General features: G+C 38.8%; 1 protein-coding gene across 1 annotated transcript; it reads left to right on the top strand.

The window, feature by feature from the left end:
* The first annotated feature begins 624 nt into the window (after positions 1-624).
* On the top strand, positions 625-7,187 carry LOC133770938 (olfactory receptor 13F1-like). Its single transcript, XM_062206719.1, is given in 4 exon segments — positions 625-904; positions 907-1,194; positions 1,562-1,793; positions 7,025-7,187. Coding segments are annotated over 4 exon segments (963 nt in total).
* Positions 7,188-19,580: the final 12,393 nt, after the last annotated feature.

The following is a 19,580-nucleotide window of genomic DNA, read 5'->3' as shown; positions in this document are numbered from 1 at the left end:
CACTGTTTTCTTTGGTTTGAAAAGGAAACTCTGAGTCTATGTCTAAATGTTCAAAGTCTTCATTCAGTTAATTAATTTGTGTTTACAGAAATCTAAATTTTTTTGTTCACTGTATTTCCTGAATAATTTTGGATACAACTCTAGAAATGGCAGAAGAAACTGTGAACATGGAAAGCAGAATATTTCATAAATATGAAGACAATTGCCAAGCTAGAGGAAGAAAACCATCGCAATGGCTCATAAGTAAATATAGGATCTAGCCATAGATCGGTTAAATATTAGGCTTGGGAGAAAAAAGAAAAAAAATATGTTTTTTTGTCTCATCTTCTCATGATGTTTCCTGAATAAGCCTTCCTCCCACATTAACATTGCCAAAAGAAAATCCTGCAGCAAAAATGATGTGGATTTATCTGTTGACTTCAGGCTCAAATATTACTAGTGACAGATTATTTCAAATACATCTTACTGATTCTATAATAAATGTAGAGAAAGCTTTAAGCACAAACTACAAATTAATACAAGGGGGAAATGCTGTGAAATGCAAAGAGAGGGAGGATGTCCCTTTTTTTACCTATGTTTAGTATGTGACATTAATCCATGTACGTACAAAGACTAAATAATAAAATGTTTCAAGCAAATTGGACAACTAGAACAGTTTTTATCTTCCTGGGATTTTCCCACTATCCCAAAGTCGAGATAATCATATTTGTTCTCTGTCTGCTGATGTACCTGACCACCTTGCTGGGCAATACTGTTCTGATCTCCATCACCATCCTGGATTTCCATTTGCACACTCCTATGTATTTCTTCCTCAATAATCTCTCCTTTCTGGACATCTGGTATACTTCTTGTGCTCTCACTCCCATGCTGGTAAATTTTGTTTTAAGGAAAAATACCATCTCATTTCAGGATGTGCTTCCCAGATGTACTTATCTCTAGCTATGGGCTCCACCGAGTGTATACTCCTCTCCAAGATGGCACATGATCGGTATGTGACTATCTGCAACCCCCTGAGATATCCCATCATCATGAACAGGAGGCTCTGTGTATAGATTGCAGCTGGATCGTGGGTGAAAGGCTGCCTCATTGCCCTGGTAGAAACTCTATCTGTGCTGCAGCTGTCTCTCTGTGGAAACAGCATCATTAATCACTTTGCTTGTGAGATTTTGGCTGTACTGAAATTGGTTTGTGGAGGCCAGTGCCACGGCTCAATTGGCTAATCCTCCGCCTGCGGCGCTGGCATAGCAGGTTCTAGTCCCAGTCGGGGCGGCGCCGGATTCTATCCCGGTTGCCCCTTTTCCAGCCCAGCTCTCTGCTGTGGCCCGGGAGTGCAGTAGAGGATTTCCCAAGTCCTTAGGCCCTGCACCCGCATGGGAGACCAGGAGAAGCACCTGGCTCCTGGCTTCAGATCAGCACGGTGCGCCGGACGCAGCGGCCATTGGAGGGTGAACCAACGGTAAAGGAAGATCTTTCTCTCTGTCTCTCGCTCTCACTGTCCACTCTGCCTGTCAAAAATAAATAAATAAAAATAAAAAATAAAAAAAGAAATTGTTTTGTGGAAATATCTCTATGGCACAGTTAATAATGCTGCAGATCAGCATACTTATTCTTCCCATGCCAATGATATTCATATGTATCTCTTATGCATTTATCCTCACCAACATCCTAAGAATCAGCTCAGTGGATGGTTGTAGCAAAGCCTTTTCAACGTGTGTGGCTCACTTGACGGTGGTGGTTTTGTTCTATGGGACAGCTCTCTCTATGTACCTGAAGCCCTCAGCCATAGATTCACAGTTTTCCACAGTGGCTGCACAAATTTACATTCCCACTAACAGTGTATAAGTGTTTTACTTTCTCCATATCCTCACAATTATTTGTTACTCTCTGTCTTTTGGATAATAGCCACAAGTGATATCATTGTGGTTTTGATTTGCGTTTGCCTGATGGCTATCAATGCTGAGCATTTTTTCATAGATTTGCTGGCCATTTGTATTTCTTCATTTGAGATGTCTCTATTGAATGCCTCTTCCTATTTCTCAACAGGACTGGTTGGTTTTTTTTGTCGTTGTTACCGAGTTTTTTAAGTTGCTGATATATTACAGATATTAATCCTTTGTCAGATAGGTGGTTTGCAAATATTTTTTCCCATTCTGTTGGGTGTCTCTTCACTCTATTGATCATTTCCTTTGCTGTGCAAAAGCTTTTGTATTTGACATCTTCCCATTTGTGTAGCTTTGCTTTTGTTGCCTGTGCTTTCGGGGTCTTTCACCCAAGTGAAATGAAGTCAGTAAACAAAAGAGCTATTTGCACCTACATGTTCATTACAGCTCAATTCACAATAGCTAAGACATGTAATCACCTAAATTCCAATCAGCCAAAGATTGGATAAAGAAATTATGGGATATGTATACTATGGAATACTACACATCAATAAAAAATACAATCTGGTCATTTGCAACAAAATGGATCAATCTGGAAAACTTCATATTTTGTGAAATAAGCCAGTCCAAAAGGGACAACTTCTGTATGTTCTCCTTGTTCTGTGAGAACTAATAACATACCTAAAATGAAAGCTTTGAGAAACAATGATTTGAGCAGCCCTCATCCTGACTGGCAAGGAACAGGTTTTTTTTTTTTTTTCTTTTCTCTTCTTCATACTATATGGTGAATACTTTACTTAACATAGAGTTAATCATATGTATGTAAAGTTAATTGAAAATAGCTCTCAGTAAAAAAGAAGAGGGAGAATAAAAACGGGAGGAGGAAGTTTGCAATTATAAAGCTGTATAGTTCTACATACAGTCCTATGGACTTACTTCTAAGGGTACAGATTAAAAACTTGTCATGGGACTCCAAATTCCATTAAAATTGGTGGTAAATATGCTATCTTAATTGTTAAAGTGATCACATTAAGGTTAAAGTTAACATATAGATAGAATTAATAATAGACAGAAATAAAAGGCGTGAATGTGGTGGAATGAGAAGGCCATGCCAAGATGGCCACTAGCAACAGAAACTACCTGGCAACAGGCTGTGATTGGATGGTTTCAGAAACCACATGACAGCAGAGTCTGCCTGGCAACAGGCTGTGATTGGATGGCTTCAGAAACTGCCTGGAAACAGGGTGTGATTGGTTAAGGCATAGACTGCCCCTTGGCCAGATTGGCTGCCTTGGCTATATAAGCTGCTGTAGCAACTGAAATAAACGAGTCTGCAGGTTGCTTGCCTCAGGCCTGCTTTCACCCAACTCCATGCCTCTTGCCCCCACCATGCTCCTCCTCCCAGAAATGAATCCACAGCAACATCTGGCATGCCAACATGACTGAGAGAGAGACAGCATGTCGGACTTGGCAAGGTCCCCCCTGGATTTCAGCAAATAGGCCCCTCAGTGTTTTGTATGCTGTTCAGTTCTGTGAGGGTGAGCACAAAACCCCCTCCTATGCCCCTTTCCATGTCCTTGTCCTCAGTCTAAGTGACCCCAGGTTAGACACACACCACCCAGAAGCATACGCCACTTCTTGGCTCCTCCTTTTACTTTTGGTTCGCTCGGCGAATTCACATAAGGGACTGATCATCCCAGAATTCGGAACCAAGTCATCTTCCCTCACTCCGGAGACAACGTGTGGGCATACAGCCTTGACCTAACGAATCAAGGAAGTCCCCCACTAAGCACAGGGCATACATACGATCTGATACATCACTGTCTGTCTAACATAGGGAAACCCCTGCAGAATGCCATCAGCTGCTGAGGTGCTAGGAATTTGCATTGTTATGGCAGCAGTGCTGTACGTGTCTTTCCTTTGGCTAGAGTTGGCATGGCATGCTGCTCTTAAGCGCTCAAACAAGGGAAAGATACCCCCCTCTCTGAATCCTGCGCAGATTACCAAACATAATGAATCTGTCAGTGATAAGATCCTGACATTCCAGGTCCCTGTCTCACAGACAACAGTTGATGATTTAGGGAGAGAGAGCTCTGAGAGTGAAAATGACATGACAGCAGACAAGGTAGCAATGCCTGGTCAGCCACCCCCCAAATATCTGTGGGATAAACTTAGATGACCTCGAGGCAATAATCCATGCAAGATCATCCCATCTGTACCTAGTGAGGATCCCCACATTCATGGCAATCCTCGGGTGCCCCAGACTCTCAGGGCAGCTGCTAGACCCCATCCCACACACAAATTTGCTGTTAATGTAGGAGCAGATGCAGAATTCAGGCCCTGAATTCCAACACCTGTAAAAAGGCTTCTGCTAACCATGTGAAGGTTAGCATGGGTCGAGGATATACTTGTGTCTTTCCAGAGAATGTGGGACAACCCATTTGGGTACCAGCCAGAAACATCAAGCCTGCAACTGACAGCCAACCAGAACCAGCTGAACAAGACTGAGAGTCTGCCTTGTTAGCAGACGCACGTGCTGTATCATCCTACCCTGAGAAACTGCCCATAACCACATCCGCTACTGTTTTATACCCCACTAGCTCTGGTCAGCCACTCAAATGGCCCACAGCCTGTGTGCAGTCATGCCATTCCTGATTAACATTGTTCCTCATTCCTACCCCCACCTGAGAAAGCACCCCTGCGGTCTCCCGTTTTGAGTGCTGGTTAGTAAACGACAGGTAAGATCCCCTGGGGGACAACCTATGACAGGAACAGCCGCATATGGAGAACACATGGAAATGGGGTCAACAATAGTATAGCCAAGAATCATGCCACCCGTTGCTCAAAAATAAACGAAAAGGGGGAAATGTGGTAGAATGAGAAGGCCATGCCAAGATGGCCACTAGCAACAGAAACTACCTGGCAACAGGCTGTGATTGGATGGTTTCAGAAACCACATGACAGCAGAGTCTGCCTGGCAACAGGCTGTGATTGGATGGCTTCAGAAACTGCCTGGAAACAGGGTGTGATTGGTTAAGGCATAGACTGCCCCTTGGCCGGATTGGCTGCCTTGGCTATATAAGCTGCTGTAGCAACTGAAATAAACGAGTCTGCAGGTTGCTTGCCTCAAGCCTTCTTTCACCTGATTCCTGGGGTTTGTGTGGTGACTCTGCGCCTCTTGCCCCCACCATGCTCCTCCTCCCAGAAACAAATCCATAGTAACAAATGTCCAACATGGAAAGCAGTCCACACAGCAGACTCATAGAATGACAATCACTTTACATAACACTCTGACCTCAGAATCAGCCTTAAGGCATTTGGATGTGGCTGAAAAGCCTATGAGAGCATTTCAGGAAAGGAAAGCCAAGATACCATGGCAAAAGAAATATCCTACATTAAGGATCTCTGTGAATGAGACCCCAGTGGAAAGAAGGGGCCATCAAAGAAGGATCTGCTTTTCTCTGAAAAGAGGAGAGAAATTCCACTTTACGTATGGCCTTGTTTAAATCTGATAGAATTTGTGGTCACAAAAGGCTTCCATAGCTTGGCAGCTCATGGCAAGAGCCTTGGGTTATCACTAACGATATAAATAAGAGTGTTATTTGTTAAATTAACAGAAGTCACTGTGCAATTACTCCCTATGTAGGACCTCTGTCCTTAATGAGTCATACTATGAAAATTAACTGCAAAACTTGCTCTCAAACAGTACTTTAAATGTTGTGTTTGTGTGTATGTGTGTGCAAACTGTTGAAATCTTTACTTAGTATAGAGTTGGTCTTCTGTATATAAAGTTAATTAAAAATGAATCTTAATGAAAAACAGGATGGGAGAGGGAGTAGGAGTTGGTATGGGAGTGGGACACATGGGTGGGTATGGAGGAAGAACCACTATATTCCTAAATTTGTACCTATGAAATTTCCATTCATTAAACAGAAGCTTTAAAAAATATTTTTTTCTAATACGTGTTCATCAGTGAAAGAGTATCCTCATCAAAGTTCAATTGCCTCTCAAATAACAAAAGAATCCAATAGAAGAAGAAAAATACAAAAATACCATTATAATGTCCTGGCTCGGCTCCCACATTCTCCAATTATGGGGGAAGAATATAAGAAACTCTATAGCAGAAAGCATTCTTTGAAAGAAGTGAACCTGGAAGGCTTTGTGGTTATGATTCAAATTTTGTTGTGTGTGAAAGAAAGGGCCGAAATTATACTTGCATGGAACAAGGGGACACAAAGGGGTTATCAGTAGAGTTTAGTAGAGTTTAGTTTATTAGTTGGGTTTAGTAGAGAAGGGATTACTCAAATGAATGTCCAGAAGGTTCAATTTAGAAAGAAGAAAATCCAGTGGATGCTGACTGAGGTCCTGGGAACACAGTTGTGAGAGAGACTGTATAGCTGTAGATGGGGAGAACAATGAATTCTCTACTGAGCCTACAGGTCCACAAAACATAAAACAGCATAGCCACCAAAGATACTGGGAGACTGCTCATGTGGCAGGTAGAGGATCCAACATGCTCAGAATTACTGAAGTAAAGGAAGAGATCATCTCAAGAATCCCTGAAACAACGTTTAAATTCCTGGAAATTAAAGTGAAAAGGACCCTGTTCTAGAGAGCCTTTAGAGAAATATGAAGTATGAGGTGGATAGCAGAAGATGAGACAGCTCATCCGACTTTTAATTTTGTTTTTAAAGCAACTTGTGAGGTCTTATTTCAGAGACTGTTGTTAAGAGACTTATGACATTGAAACTCATTTGTTTAGGTTGATAAATCCAGTTTTAGTATTTTAGCACAGGTTTCATTCTAATTTTCTCCCCTTGTATATTTAACCCTCTTTGCTGACAGTGTGAATCTTGACCTCTCATCTCTAATACATTCCTGTATCTGATTAATCTACTAATATGTGGCAAAAGTTCCATCTCTACTGTTATCCATAACCCCAAAATGATACTATCTCTCCCCACACAGGCCCTCATTACACATTCTGGGCTGCACCTCTATCTGGACACTTTCCACTTACTTGGGCTCTGACTTCCCACTTTCATCTACTCCTTCCCACTCCACTCACGATCCCACACAATAGGCCAGACTTCCCTACCACACAGATACCTTCCTTACATTGCATGGGTTCTAATGGCTTGTAGAAGGCTGCCTCCACAGGTCAACAACCTCATCCTCTTCGTCTCTGAGTCTTCCTGCCAGGAACATCCTTCATGTGGACATCCTCCTTCTACTACTCAGGCTCTGACTCCATGCCATACTGCCCTTTTGCATAAGTGTTCTCACTCCTCCTGGACTCAGATTTAACAATATTTTCAAGTGCCTATTACACATGATCGTACAGGAGTACTATTAAAATCAATCTAGGCTTTCATACATTTTCTCAATTTAGCAATCTTGTGTGCAAATTCTTAATCTAAGAGAAATTTCCTTACATATCAAAATAGTGATAAAAATAGCTTTTAAAATTAAACAAAATAACCTATAAGGTATCATTTCAAGATTACAGTGCTTAACAACTCAGACACAAGCTGTTGCTTTTAGGTTTTTTTCTCTTTTTAAGTTGCATCAATAATTAATAACTCTACTGTGTTTTCTGGAATATAAGGTCTGAGGAGGTCTGAGATACTCTCTCACAAGATTACACTTAGCATGAACATGGTTCCCTTACATGATGTCTTATTTAATCCTCAAATAAATCTGAAGGTATGTATTTTTATGATAAATGTGGAAATTAACCTCAGTGAGACTGAGGATTTGCATATGAGTGTAAATCTTGTTTAAATTTAATATATCTGTAATGTCATGAATAGACCTTTAAAATGTTTTTTGAATAAAACAAGTGTTTATAACTTTTGTACTTACTGTTCTTTAAAATAAGCTTCCTGGTCCCTTTCAAAGAATCTTGATTCCATTTAGCCTTCTCACATCTTTCTGTCAGCAACCTTATTTATAAACCTCAGAAAAACTGAAGTAAAATTCACCATTTACACTGAATATAGATTACTTCAATAGAGAGCTCTGCTATAGATGAAACAATGTAATTTAGCCATGTGTCTCCTTTCAAAGGCATTACAATGAAAACCACAAATAACAACACAATAGAGTTGATTCATATAATGGGGAGGGTGAACATAATAATGAAATTATTATTACTGCTCTATATTTTCACATCTGGGCACATTAGGTCTTTCTCAGATTCAATCTTATTCTTTGTTTAGTCTGTTCATATCATATTATTTTCTGTTCATTTCTGAAAATGATGTCACAAACTTGATAGTCACTGTGGCAAATAGCTAATTATAGGGCCATTCTCAAATTAGGGAAGGTAAAATTAAAGACATTTTAACTATTGTGTTCTGTGTGATTCTGAGGGAAATTTGTAAGCTTTATGATAATTGCTTTGCTTGAATTTTACCAACTGATATCAGTACTATGTCCTAATAATTTAGGTAGTAGACAAAAATGTGATAACATTTAGCCTTTAAACTTGCCATGGATCTGAGTTATCAACCATTAAAATAAAAATCACCTAGAGTGCTTGCTAAAGATTCCAGTATTTCTCTGTGACAAATTAGGTTGAAAATATTAAGAAAACAAAGAAGAGAGGAAGATGTGGAAGGAAGGAGAGGAGGATGAAGGTAAAAGAGACAAATAACAGTAATTACAGGGGATTCTAAGATTAGGGAACGACATACGATGCTTGGATACGGGTAAACAGTTAAAAAAAAAGTGTAGGAAATGCACTCTCAGGGGAGAATTGAAGAGAAAACCACACTGGAAATCCTACAAGAGGAAGAGGAATGTCATGGACCTGTGTGGAGGATGTGGATATGCAGCAGGAACATGGATGCAACAAACAGCAGCAGCCAAGAGCAGGAGTGGGCAAAGCTTGGAGATGGAAGTGAGGCCAAACTTCAGGAACCGTGGTGATATAGCAGGAGGGAGAGCATGACATGAGTCCAGACGAGTCCTGGGGGCTAACGGTTGCTAGCTGTTACCCATGAACCCAGTGGAAGTAGAAAGGATATGCTTATCTCGCCTCAACATCCCCACAACAGCAGCTACTATCTGGCTGAGAAAGGGTGGGTGCCATTTGGGGTTTGGGCAGAGGCTGAGGAAGACTTCAGGCACACACACAGCAACTGGAAGAGACAGAATGCCATCTCCTTGGCAAGGGACTTGCAGCAGTGGTGGGGAGAGAGCTATATTTAGCCAGTGGCTGGTGTGTGTATGTGTGATTCAGAGATTCTAGCAGTCCCCCACTGAGTTTAAGCCTGGCTGGGAGGTGGATGGGTAACCATGTAGGATGGTGAGGGTCCAGCAGCCTCCTAGGATCAACACACCTAGGCAGAGCTGACTCAGGGAACATCTGCCTCTCTGTTGACTGGACAGGCTGACAGGGTTAAACAAAATCTCTTCACCCAGAGACTTTGGGAGCCTTGTGTGCAGAGACTATGGGGATTCAGTGGTTACATGAGAAGGTGCAGGCTGTAGCTGGTTCTCTGGGCAACCACTGGGTGCAGTTGCACATACTCAGAACTCCTTGGTTCCCTAGAGAGTTCATTGCAGTGGGAACTATGCTCACAGTGAGGATTGAGTAAATCATTTGTACACTTCATACAGTGGCACAAAAATCACTGGGAACTAACACCTAAGCATTAAGATTTACCACACCCAACCTAGGTTTTACCCTGGATACTCACCCTACCCGGAAGCACCGACCAGAGCTCCCTGGCCATACCCACAAAACACCTCTTGGTATTCACTGAATGTGCATACCTTCCACTAAACCACTAAGGCATAGCTCAAAGTTAAAAGTCATCAGAGAAAGCCAGCGCCGTGGCTTAACAGGCTAATCCTCCGCCTTGCGGTGCAGGCACACTGGGTTCTAGTCCCGGTCGGGGCACCGATCCTGTCCCGGTTGCCCCTCTTCCAGGCCAGCTCTCTGTTGTGGCCAGGGAGTGCAGTGGAGGATGGCCCAAGTCCTTGGGCCTGCACCCCATGGGAGACCAGGATAAGCACCTGGCTCCTGCCATCGGATCAGTGCGGTGCGCCGGCCACAGCGGGCCTACCGCGGCGGCCATTGGAGGGTGAACCAGCAGCAAAAAGGAAGACCTTTCTCTCTATCTCCCTCTACTGTCCACTCTGCCTGTCAAAAAAAAAAAAAAAAAGTCATCAGAGAAAAAAAAAAAAGCAACTCCACAAATGCTCAAAACAAACATAGAAACTAAAGAAACAAGAATAAGGAAGACACCATGACTCTCCCAAAGGAACACATTCCAGCATTAGAATGTGAAGGAAGAGATTGAGAAAATGCTGGAAACAGAATTCAAAAAATTAATCATAGGATTACTCAAAAGCAATCAGAAGTAAATCTACAAATTAAAGAAAACAATAAATGACATGAATGAAAATTTTTCCCATGAAATTGAGACTTTAAAGAAAAATCAAAATGAAATGTTACAAATGAAGAATTCAATAGATCAAATAAGAAATGCAGTGGAAAGCTGTAACAGCAGACTTGGTGAAGTAGAAGAAAGAATATTGAACTACAAGACTAATATTTTGAAATATGACAATCAGACCAGAAAAAAAAGAGAGAGTGAGAGAGGGAGGGAGGGAGAAGAAAATAGAAAAATTGGGGCCAGCACCACGGCAACATCCCATATGGCATCCCGTATGGTGCCGGGTTCTAGTCCCAGTTGCTCCTCTTCCAGTTCAGCTCTCTGCTGTGGCCCAGGAGGGCAGTGGAGGATGACCCAAGTGCTTGGGCCCCTGCACCTGCATGGGAGACCAGGAGGAAGCACCTGGCTCCTGGCTTCCAATCGGCGTAGCTCTGGCCATAGCAACCATATAGGGGATGAACCAACCAAAGGAAGACCTTTCTCTCTGTCTCTCTCTCTCACTGTTTGTCAAATAAAAAAATAGAAAAATTGAAAAAAACAGTGTTGGAGATTTATGGGATACTATCAAATGACCCAACATTCAGGTCTCAGGAGATCCTGAATGTGTGCAAAGAGACAATGGAATAAAAGGCCTATTTAGTGAAATAATTATGGAAAATTTCACCAATTTGGAGAAAGAAAGGGACATCAAGTAGAGGAAGCACATAAAACTCTTAAAATATAAGACCAGAAAAGATCTTCACCATGACACATTGTTGTCAAACTTTCCACAGTAAAATACAAAGAAAAGATTCTAAAATGTGCACAAGATAAACATCAGATTACTTTCAGAAGACCTCCAATTAGATTCACAGCTGACTTTTCATCAGAAACCCTGCAGGCCAGAAAGGAATGGTGAAATATAGTTCAAGTTTTTTTTTAAAAAAAAAGTCTACTCAGAATACTCTACCCTGCAAAGCTTTCATTTATGAATGATGGTGAAATAATGACCTTCTATAAGAAACAGAAATTCAAAGAATCTGTCGCCACTCATCCAGCCTTGTAAAAGATGCTTAAAGATGTGCTACACACAGAAACACAGAAAGATAACCATTACCATGAAAAATGAGAAGGTAGAAAAACCACCTATAGAAGTAAAAAAGGAATCCAAACTAAACAATAGAAATATTTATGGAAAAATGGCAGGATCAGGTGATTACTTATCAATAGTCACCTCAATTCTCCAGTTAAAAATTATAGACTGGCTGAATGGATCAAAAAACAAGACACATCTATTTGATGCTTACAAGAATCACATCTCAACAATAAAGATACACACACTAACAGTGAAAGGATGGAAAAAGATAGTCCATGCTAATGGAAACCAAAAAAGAGCTGGTGTTGCCATCCTAATATCAGAAAAAAAAGACTTTAATATAACAACTGTTAAAAGAGATGAAGAAGGACACTATGTAATGATTAAGGGATCAATTCAACAGGAAGAGGTGACTATAATAAATGTATATGCACTCAATTACAGAGCACATTGCTATTTAAAAAATGCTAATAAACCTAAAGGGAGAATAGACTTCAGTGGGAACTTCAATACCCCCACTTTCATCAATGGACAGATCAATAAAACAGAAAATCAATAAAGAAACAATAGAGTTAACCAACACTGTAGACTAAAAGGATCTAATGGATACTACAGAACCTTTCACCCCACAGTGGCAGAATATTCATTCTTATCAGGACATAGAACATTCTCTAGGATAAACCATATGCTAGGACACAAAGCAAGTCTCAAGTCTCAGTAAATTCAAACCAATCTAAATCATTCCATGTACATTTTCAGATCACAATGGAATGAAGCTAGAAATCAACAACTCAAGAATCTCTACAACATATGTGAACACATGGAGACTGAAAAACATGCTCCTGAATGAACATTTGTTATAGAATAAATTAAAAGAGAAATCAAAAAATATTTGGAAACATAAAAAATGACAATACAGCAAATCAAAACCTATAGGATACAGCAAAAGCAGTATTAAGAGGGAAGTTCATAGCAATTGATGCCTACATGAAGAAACTGGAAAGGTACCAAACAAATGAGATATCAATGCATCTCAAAAACCTAGAACAGTGGAATACACAGCAGACTCATAGAATGGCAGATGTCCTAAAAAGCACACTGGCCTCAGAATCAGCCCTTAAGGCATTCGGATCTGGCTGAAGAGCCCATGAGAGTATTTTAGGCATGGAAAGCCAAGACACTCTGGAAAAAACAACAACAACAACAACAAAACCTAAATGAAATATCTCTGCGAGTGAGATCCCAGTGGAAAGAATGGGGCCATCAAAGAAGGAGGTACCTTTCTCTGAAGGGAGGAGAGAACTTCCACTTTCACTATGACCTTGTCTGAATAAGATCAAAGTCAGCAAACTCAAAAGGCTTCCATAGCCTTGGCAACTCATGACTAGAGCCTAGGGAGATTACTGATGCCATAAACAGGAGTGTCAAATTGTTAAGCCAACAACAGGAGTCACTGTGTACTTACTCCTCATGTGGGATCTCTGTTCTTAATGTGTTGTTCAGTGTGAATTAATGCTATAACTAGTACCGAAACAGTATTTTACACTTTATGTTCTGTGGGTGCAAACTGATGAAATCTTTACTTAATATATACTAATTCTTCTTCTATATATAAAGATAATTAAAAATGAAACTTGATGTGAATGGAATGGGAGAGGGAGCGGGAGACGGGAGGGGTGTGAGTGGGAAGGAAGTTATGGGAGGGGAGCCATTGTAATCCATAAGCTGTACTTTGGAAATTCATATTTACTAAATAAAAGTTTAAACCTAGAATATCAACAACAAACCAAAACAAGTAGGAAGAAAGAAAGAAAATTAGAGAATAAACAAAATTGTAACAAAAAAATAGTGAAATGAAAATCTGTTTTTTTGAAAAAATAAACAAAATTGTTATACCATTGGTGCAACTAACCAAAAAATGGAGAAGACCCAAGTCAATAAAATTAGAGATGAAAAAATAAAGGTAACAACAGACACCCTATAGATAAAAAGAATCAGCAGGAATTACTACAAAGAGCTGTATGCCAACAAATTGGGAAACCAAGAAGAAATGGATAGATTCCTGGACACATACAATCTGTAAACATTGAGTCATGAAGACACAGAAAACCTAAACAACCAATAAACAGGATAGAAAATGAACCAGTAATAGACACTCCGAACAAAGAAAAGCCCAGGACAGGATAGCTAAGAAGGGACTCTGCCTGCTGCCTCAAAGGGAATGAGGTCTGGCTTCAATCCCCCTACTCTCTGTCCAGGCAGGCTAAACCCTTACTCATCCTCCCCCCATTATGTTACCCTTAAAATAAAGTCTTCTCTACTTTAAAAAAAAAGCAAAAAAAAAGAAATAACCTTATCCATCCATGAAAGTAACTAAACAAACCCTCTGTCGTGTATAGTTTTACCTTAGGGATCATTCTTGACCCTATTTCTGTGGCTATTTAATATGCAGTGATAACTCCCTTCTTCCTTACCTCCTTACCATATTTATTCTGAAGGTCAGAAAATCTCCTTTTCAGTATTGGTTGCAGCAAGACTACCCTGGGGAAATGGTTCTTGTCAATAAGACATATATGGAACTCCATTGGAGACTCTGGGAAGTGTTTTGGTTTTAATATGAAGGGGGAAAGGGAAAAGTCTGCATGCGACCATGAGATAATAAATATGATAGAATCACCAGAGAAGCTCTACACATGCCAATATGACAGGACAAATCATTAAATCAGTTTCACCAGCTATATGTGTTCTGATTTTTTCTTAAGTAAGCAAAAAGAAAAACAAAACCAGAAACAAAACCTTGCATTTAAAAATAATATAAATGGCAACTTTTACTGGCAGCAAAATGTTTTACTGTTAAAAGATTTAGGTTCCTATTCGAGCTTTCACTTTTTAGTTGCTCTTTGATTTTGGATCACTGTTCTACAACCTGTCCAAACTTTCAGGTGGTTCCTAAGTACCCACCTATGCCCAGCACCCAAACAGTTCCTTCCCTGAGGCTCAGTCTCCCAAGTGCTTTTTCAAATCCTACCCTCTTTAAAATGTTTCAGTAATCCAGGCAAAGTTAGAAAATCCTGCTTTTCCCAGAGCTGTATTGGAAGTCAGGTGCATGAGCCAAGAATCTCACAAGCAACATAGAATCCACTAATTAGTGCCACCCAGATGCCTTCTTCCTTCCTTTGCCTGTATCTAAACAGCATCAAGTGTATGTGAAACAGCCTGGACAAGAGAAAAATGTAAAATAAACAGTTCATGAGCAATGGAATTTAAAATTAATTTTCGTGCAAAAAAACGAAATTCATATGTACAAGAAGTCTTCAAAAAGCTCATAGAAATTCACGTTATGAAAAAATACATATATATTTCAAAAATGTTTGCACCAAATTTATAGTTTTTTAAGATTTATTTATTTGAAAGCCAGAGTTATAGAGAGAGTGGGAGGGGGGTGGAGGAAGGGGAAGAGAGATAGATACCCAAGTGCCCTCAATGGCCAGCACTGGGCAAGGCCAAAGCCAAGAGCCAACATGGAAAACAGACTTGGTGAGGCAGAGGAAATAATGTGATCTATAAGACAAGTCTTTTGAAGTGTGTCAGTCAGACAGAAAAAAAAAGAAAATATACAAAGGCTGAAAATAGAGTTTTGGATCTAAATACTATCAAATGGCAAACTATACAGTGCTTAGGAGTTTCTAAAGTTATGAAAAAATAATCGCTTAGAAAACTTACTTAGCAAAACAATAGCAGAAAATTTCTGCAGTTTGGAAAAAGATGTGGACATCCACATACAGGAAGCACACAGACTACCAAATAGCGATGACCAGAAAATATCCTCACCATGACATATTATAGTCAAACTTTCAAAAGGAAAACAAAGAGAATATCCTAAAATATACAGAAATGCCAGGTCACATTTAAAGTGTTTCTCCTCAGAGTAACACTATTTTCTCAACAGAAACCCTACAGGCCAGGAGAGAATGGAGAGATACAAGCCTAAAAGACAAAAACTGCCAAACCACAATACTTTATCCAGCAAAAATTACATTCATAAATGAAGGTGAAATAAAGACCTTCTGAGACAACTAAAAGAAAGAAAAAAGAATTTGTCACCACTCAACTAACATTACAAATGATACTTAAGGATGTACTAGACACAGAAACAGAACTACATTAAGCATCCTAAAAGATGTGAACATAGAAAACATTCTGGTAGCAGTAAAAAAGGAGAATCAAAACAAACAATAGGAATATTCAAGGAAAAGTGGAAGGACCAATTCATTACTTATCATTAGAAACTTTGAATGTAACTAGACTAAATTCTCCAGTTAAAAGATAGTCTGGCTGTTATTTCCTTCCATTTTTTTAAAATTTGCTTTTACTTGTGTTTTTTTTTTTTTACTTCCATTTGCACGGAATATCTTCTTCCATCCTTTCTTTTTCAGTATATATTGGTGCGTTTCTTATAGGGAATATGTAGAAGGGCTTTCCTTCTCTCCCTCTTTCCTTCTTTGCCCCTTCCTTTCAATCTGTCAGGTTTCCCCCAATAAACACTTTCCCTTAAAAAAAAGAAAATCTAGAAAATAAACAAACACATGTAGACTGCACAACAGTATTCTCCTGAACAGTGTGTTCTAGAAAAAATAAAAAAGGAAATGAAAAAATACTTTATTTATTTATTCATTTATTTTATTTTTGACAGGCAGAATGGACAGTGAGAGAGAGACAGAGAGAAAGGTCTTCCTTTTGCCGTTGGTTCACCCTCCAATGGCTGCTGCAGCCGGCTCATCTCGCTGAAGCCAGGAGCCAGGTGCTTCTCCTGGTCTCCCACGGGGTGCAGGGCCCAAGGACTTGGGCCATCCTCCACTGCCTTCCCGGCCATAGCACAGAGCTGCCCTGGAAGAGGGGCAACCGGGATAGAATCCGGCACCCCAACCGGGACTAGAACCTGGTGTGCCAGCGCCGCAAGGCGGAGGATTAGCCTAGTGAGCCACGGCGCCGGCCAAAAAAATACTTTAAATGAACGAAAATGACAATATAACATATCAAGATTTATAGGATACAGCAAAAGCATTAAACAAAAAAAAAATGAAAGGATAAAAATTAAAAAGAAGGAAGTTTAAAAATCCCTGTTTGCAGATGACATGATACTTTATATAGGGGAATAAAAAGACTCCACCAAGATTCTATTGAAATTCATAAAAGAATCTGGCAAATTTACAAAATATAAAATCAACACAAAAAAATCAGTAACATTCTTATATGCAAACAATGTTTTGCCTTAGAAAGAACTTGTAATATCAGTTCCACTCACAATAACTACAAGAAATAAGTCACTTTGGCATGAATTTAAACAGGAATGAAAAAGTTCTCTACAATGAAAATTAAAAAATATTAAAGAAATAGAAAACACAGAAAAGGGAAGAATCTTCCATATTCATGGATTGGAATAATTGATGTCATGTCACCAAAATGTCCATACCACTTAAAATAATGTAAATTCATTGTGATCCCAACCAAAATGCCAAAGGCATTTTTCAAAAAAAATTGAAAAAATAATCCTAAACTACATATGGAAACACAAAAACCCCAAAGTAACTAAAGCAATCATAAACAATAAAAACAAAGCTGGAGACATAACAATACCAGATTTCAAGACATAATACAATATTGTTATAATCAAAATACCTCATACCTGCACAAAAATAAGCAAGTGGACCAATGGAACAAAATAGAAACACCACAAATTAATCCACATACCTACAACCAGCTAATCATTTACAAATGAGCTAAAATTACTCCCTGGAGAAAGGACAGCTTCTTCAATGAATGGTGTTAGGTAAATTGGATTTCCTCGTGCAAAAGCATGAGTCACGACCCTCCTTTTCATCTGACAAAAAAATCAACTTACAATGGATCAAAGATCTTAACCTAATACCTGAAACCATCAAATCAATAGAAGAAAACAGAGGGGAAACAATGCAAAACATTTGCCCATGCAAGATTTCTTGAATAAGACTCTAGAAACAAAGGCAGTAAGAGTAAAAATGGACAAAGGTACTACATAAAGCTTGAGAAGCTTCTGCACAGCAAAGGAAACACTCAATAAAGTGAAGAGGCAGCTGACAGAAAGGCAGAAAATATTTGAAAACTATGCATCTGATAAAGGATTCATATCTAGAATATAAAATGAGCTCAAGTAAATCAACAACAACAAGACAAACAAACCAATTAAAAAATGGGCTAAAGATATGAACAGGCATTTTTAAAGGAGGAAATAAAAATGGCCAACAGACATATAAAACATGCTCAGGATCACTAGCCAATAGGAGAACGCAAAAAGAAACCACAATGAGGTATCACTTCACACCAGTTAGAATGGCTATCATCCAAACACAAAAAATAGATACTGGTGAGGATATGGAGAAAAAGATACCATAATACACTGGGAAGGTAAGCTGGTATAAGCATTATGGAAGACAGTATGGAGATTCCTCAGAAAACTAAAACTAGATCTGCCATATGACCCAGCTATCCCACTTCTGGGATTATATCCAAAGGAAATGAAAGTAGCATATGAAAGTGTAACTTTCATTCCCATGTTTGTGGGAGCTCAATTCACAAAAGCTAAGATATGGAACCAACCTAGATGTTTATCAACTGATTACTGAATAAAGAAAATGCAGTATAGATGCATGATAGAATATTTTTCACCCATAAAAAATGAAATGTCAGCATTTGCAAACCAAAAAAATAATGGATGCAACTGGAGATCATTGTGCTATGTGAAATAAGCCACACCCAAAAAGAAAAATATCACATTTTCTCTTACTTATGATAGTTAATATAGATACACTACTATATAAAATGTAATTAATTATACTATTATTTAAAAAGTAATTACATCATAAGAGTAAAATTAACATTTTGAGATTTGATAATGGTTTACAGCCATTTCTCTACTGTTGAATAAGAGTTTTTTCTTCATACAATTTGTTGAACTCTTTACTTAGTGTAGGGTTAATCTTATGATTATAAAGTAAACTGATAATAGATCTTCTTTGTAAAAATTAACAGTGGGAATAGGAGAGGGAGGAGGAAGAATGGTAGGAGCATGGGCAAGAGGGAGGGTGGGGTGAGAAATATCACTATGTTCCTAAACCTGTATATATCAATTTGTATACATTAAATGAAATTTTAAAAAAATAATATCAATTAAAAAGTAACTATATTAAAACTAATCAAATATTTTCAGAGATAGAAGTCTAACTGTGATTATGAACTATTATCAATGCAAAATCTGCAGTCATGAGTAACAAAATTTACTTTAAGAAAGTGTCTTATTTACTGGGACTGTCTTTGGAGACATGACCTAAACAATAATGATTCTAAATCCATGTATTGGTAAATCATATTAGATTAATGCTTTGTAGTGATTATAAATTATATCATAGTTTGTTTACCCACAATTTTCATTTAATGATAAATTTTATACTAATGAAGAATTTTAAATCCAAAGAAGTGACAGAACCTACCCTAGACCCCACCCCATGGTTCATGAAACTCCATTGTATGTGACTCGAAAATCAGCAGTCCTTTTATTGCTTGATATTGTCTCTCAAATGTCTTGAGTCTTGCCTCTGCTTTGCAACTTCTTACTTTTCAAAGAGCACTACAAGGATTTCAAAGACTGGAGCCTGAACACGAGAAATGGGAAAAGGATCAAAGATTCCTACTAAAGAGCTGAGATTGGGAAAAGGATCAAAGATTCCTACTAAAGAGCTTTCAGGATTGAGACAAACATGATTATCTAAAACAGCTTCAGCTGACTCTCAACTAGTCTACAAGCCTATATATACATACTGGCTTCCTTATCTCAGTAGTTACATGATTCCACTATAAATAATTGCATTGTAATGAGAAATATGGCTATATAGTGCGAAAAAACATATCACTTATGGAACAAAGGCAAGGATTTGAATGCCAAAAAAAAAAATTAGAGGTATCCAGAGCTTATAAGGGAGCATGATTTACTTGTAAGGTTTAGCAGTATAAAGAACAACTGACACTCATGGAACAGACTACTGTCTGCATTGATAATACTAAAAATAATAATGGTACATAATAAAATTTCAGAATACTTGCTGGGTTATTACTACATCCAGGCACTCTTTTAAATTCTTAACATATAGTAATTTAATACAAACAATAATGCAATGAGTTGAT

Source organism: Lepus europaeus, chromosome 12 (genome assembly GCF_033115175.1).
Source record: "Lepus europaeus isolate LE1 chromosome 12, mLepTim1.pri, whole genome shotgun sequence".
NCBI lineage: Eukaryota > Metazoa > Chordata > Mammalia > Lagomorpha > Leporidae > Lepus > Lepus europaeus.
This window is presented reverse-complemented; position numbering and strand designations above follow the sequence as displayed.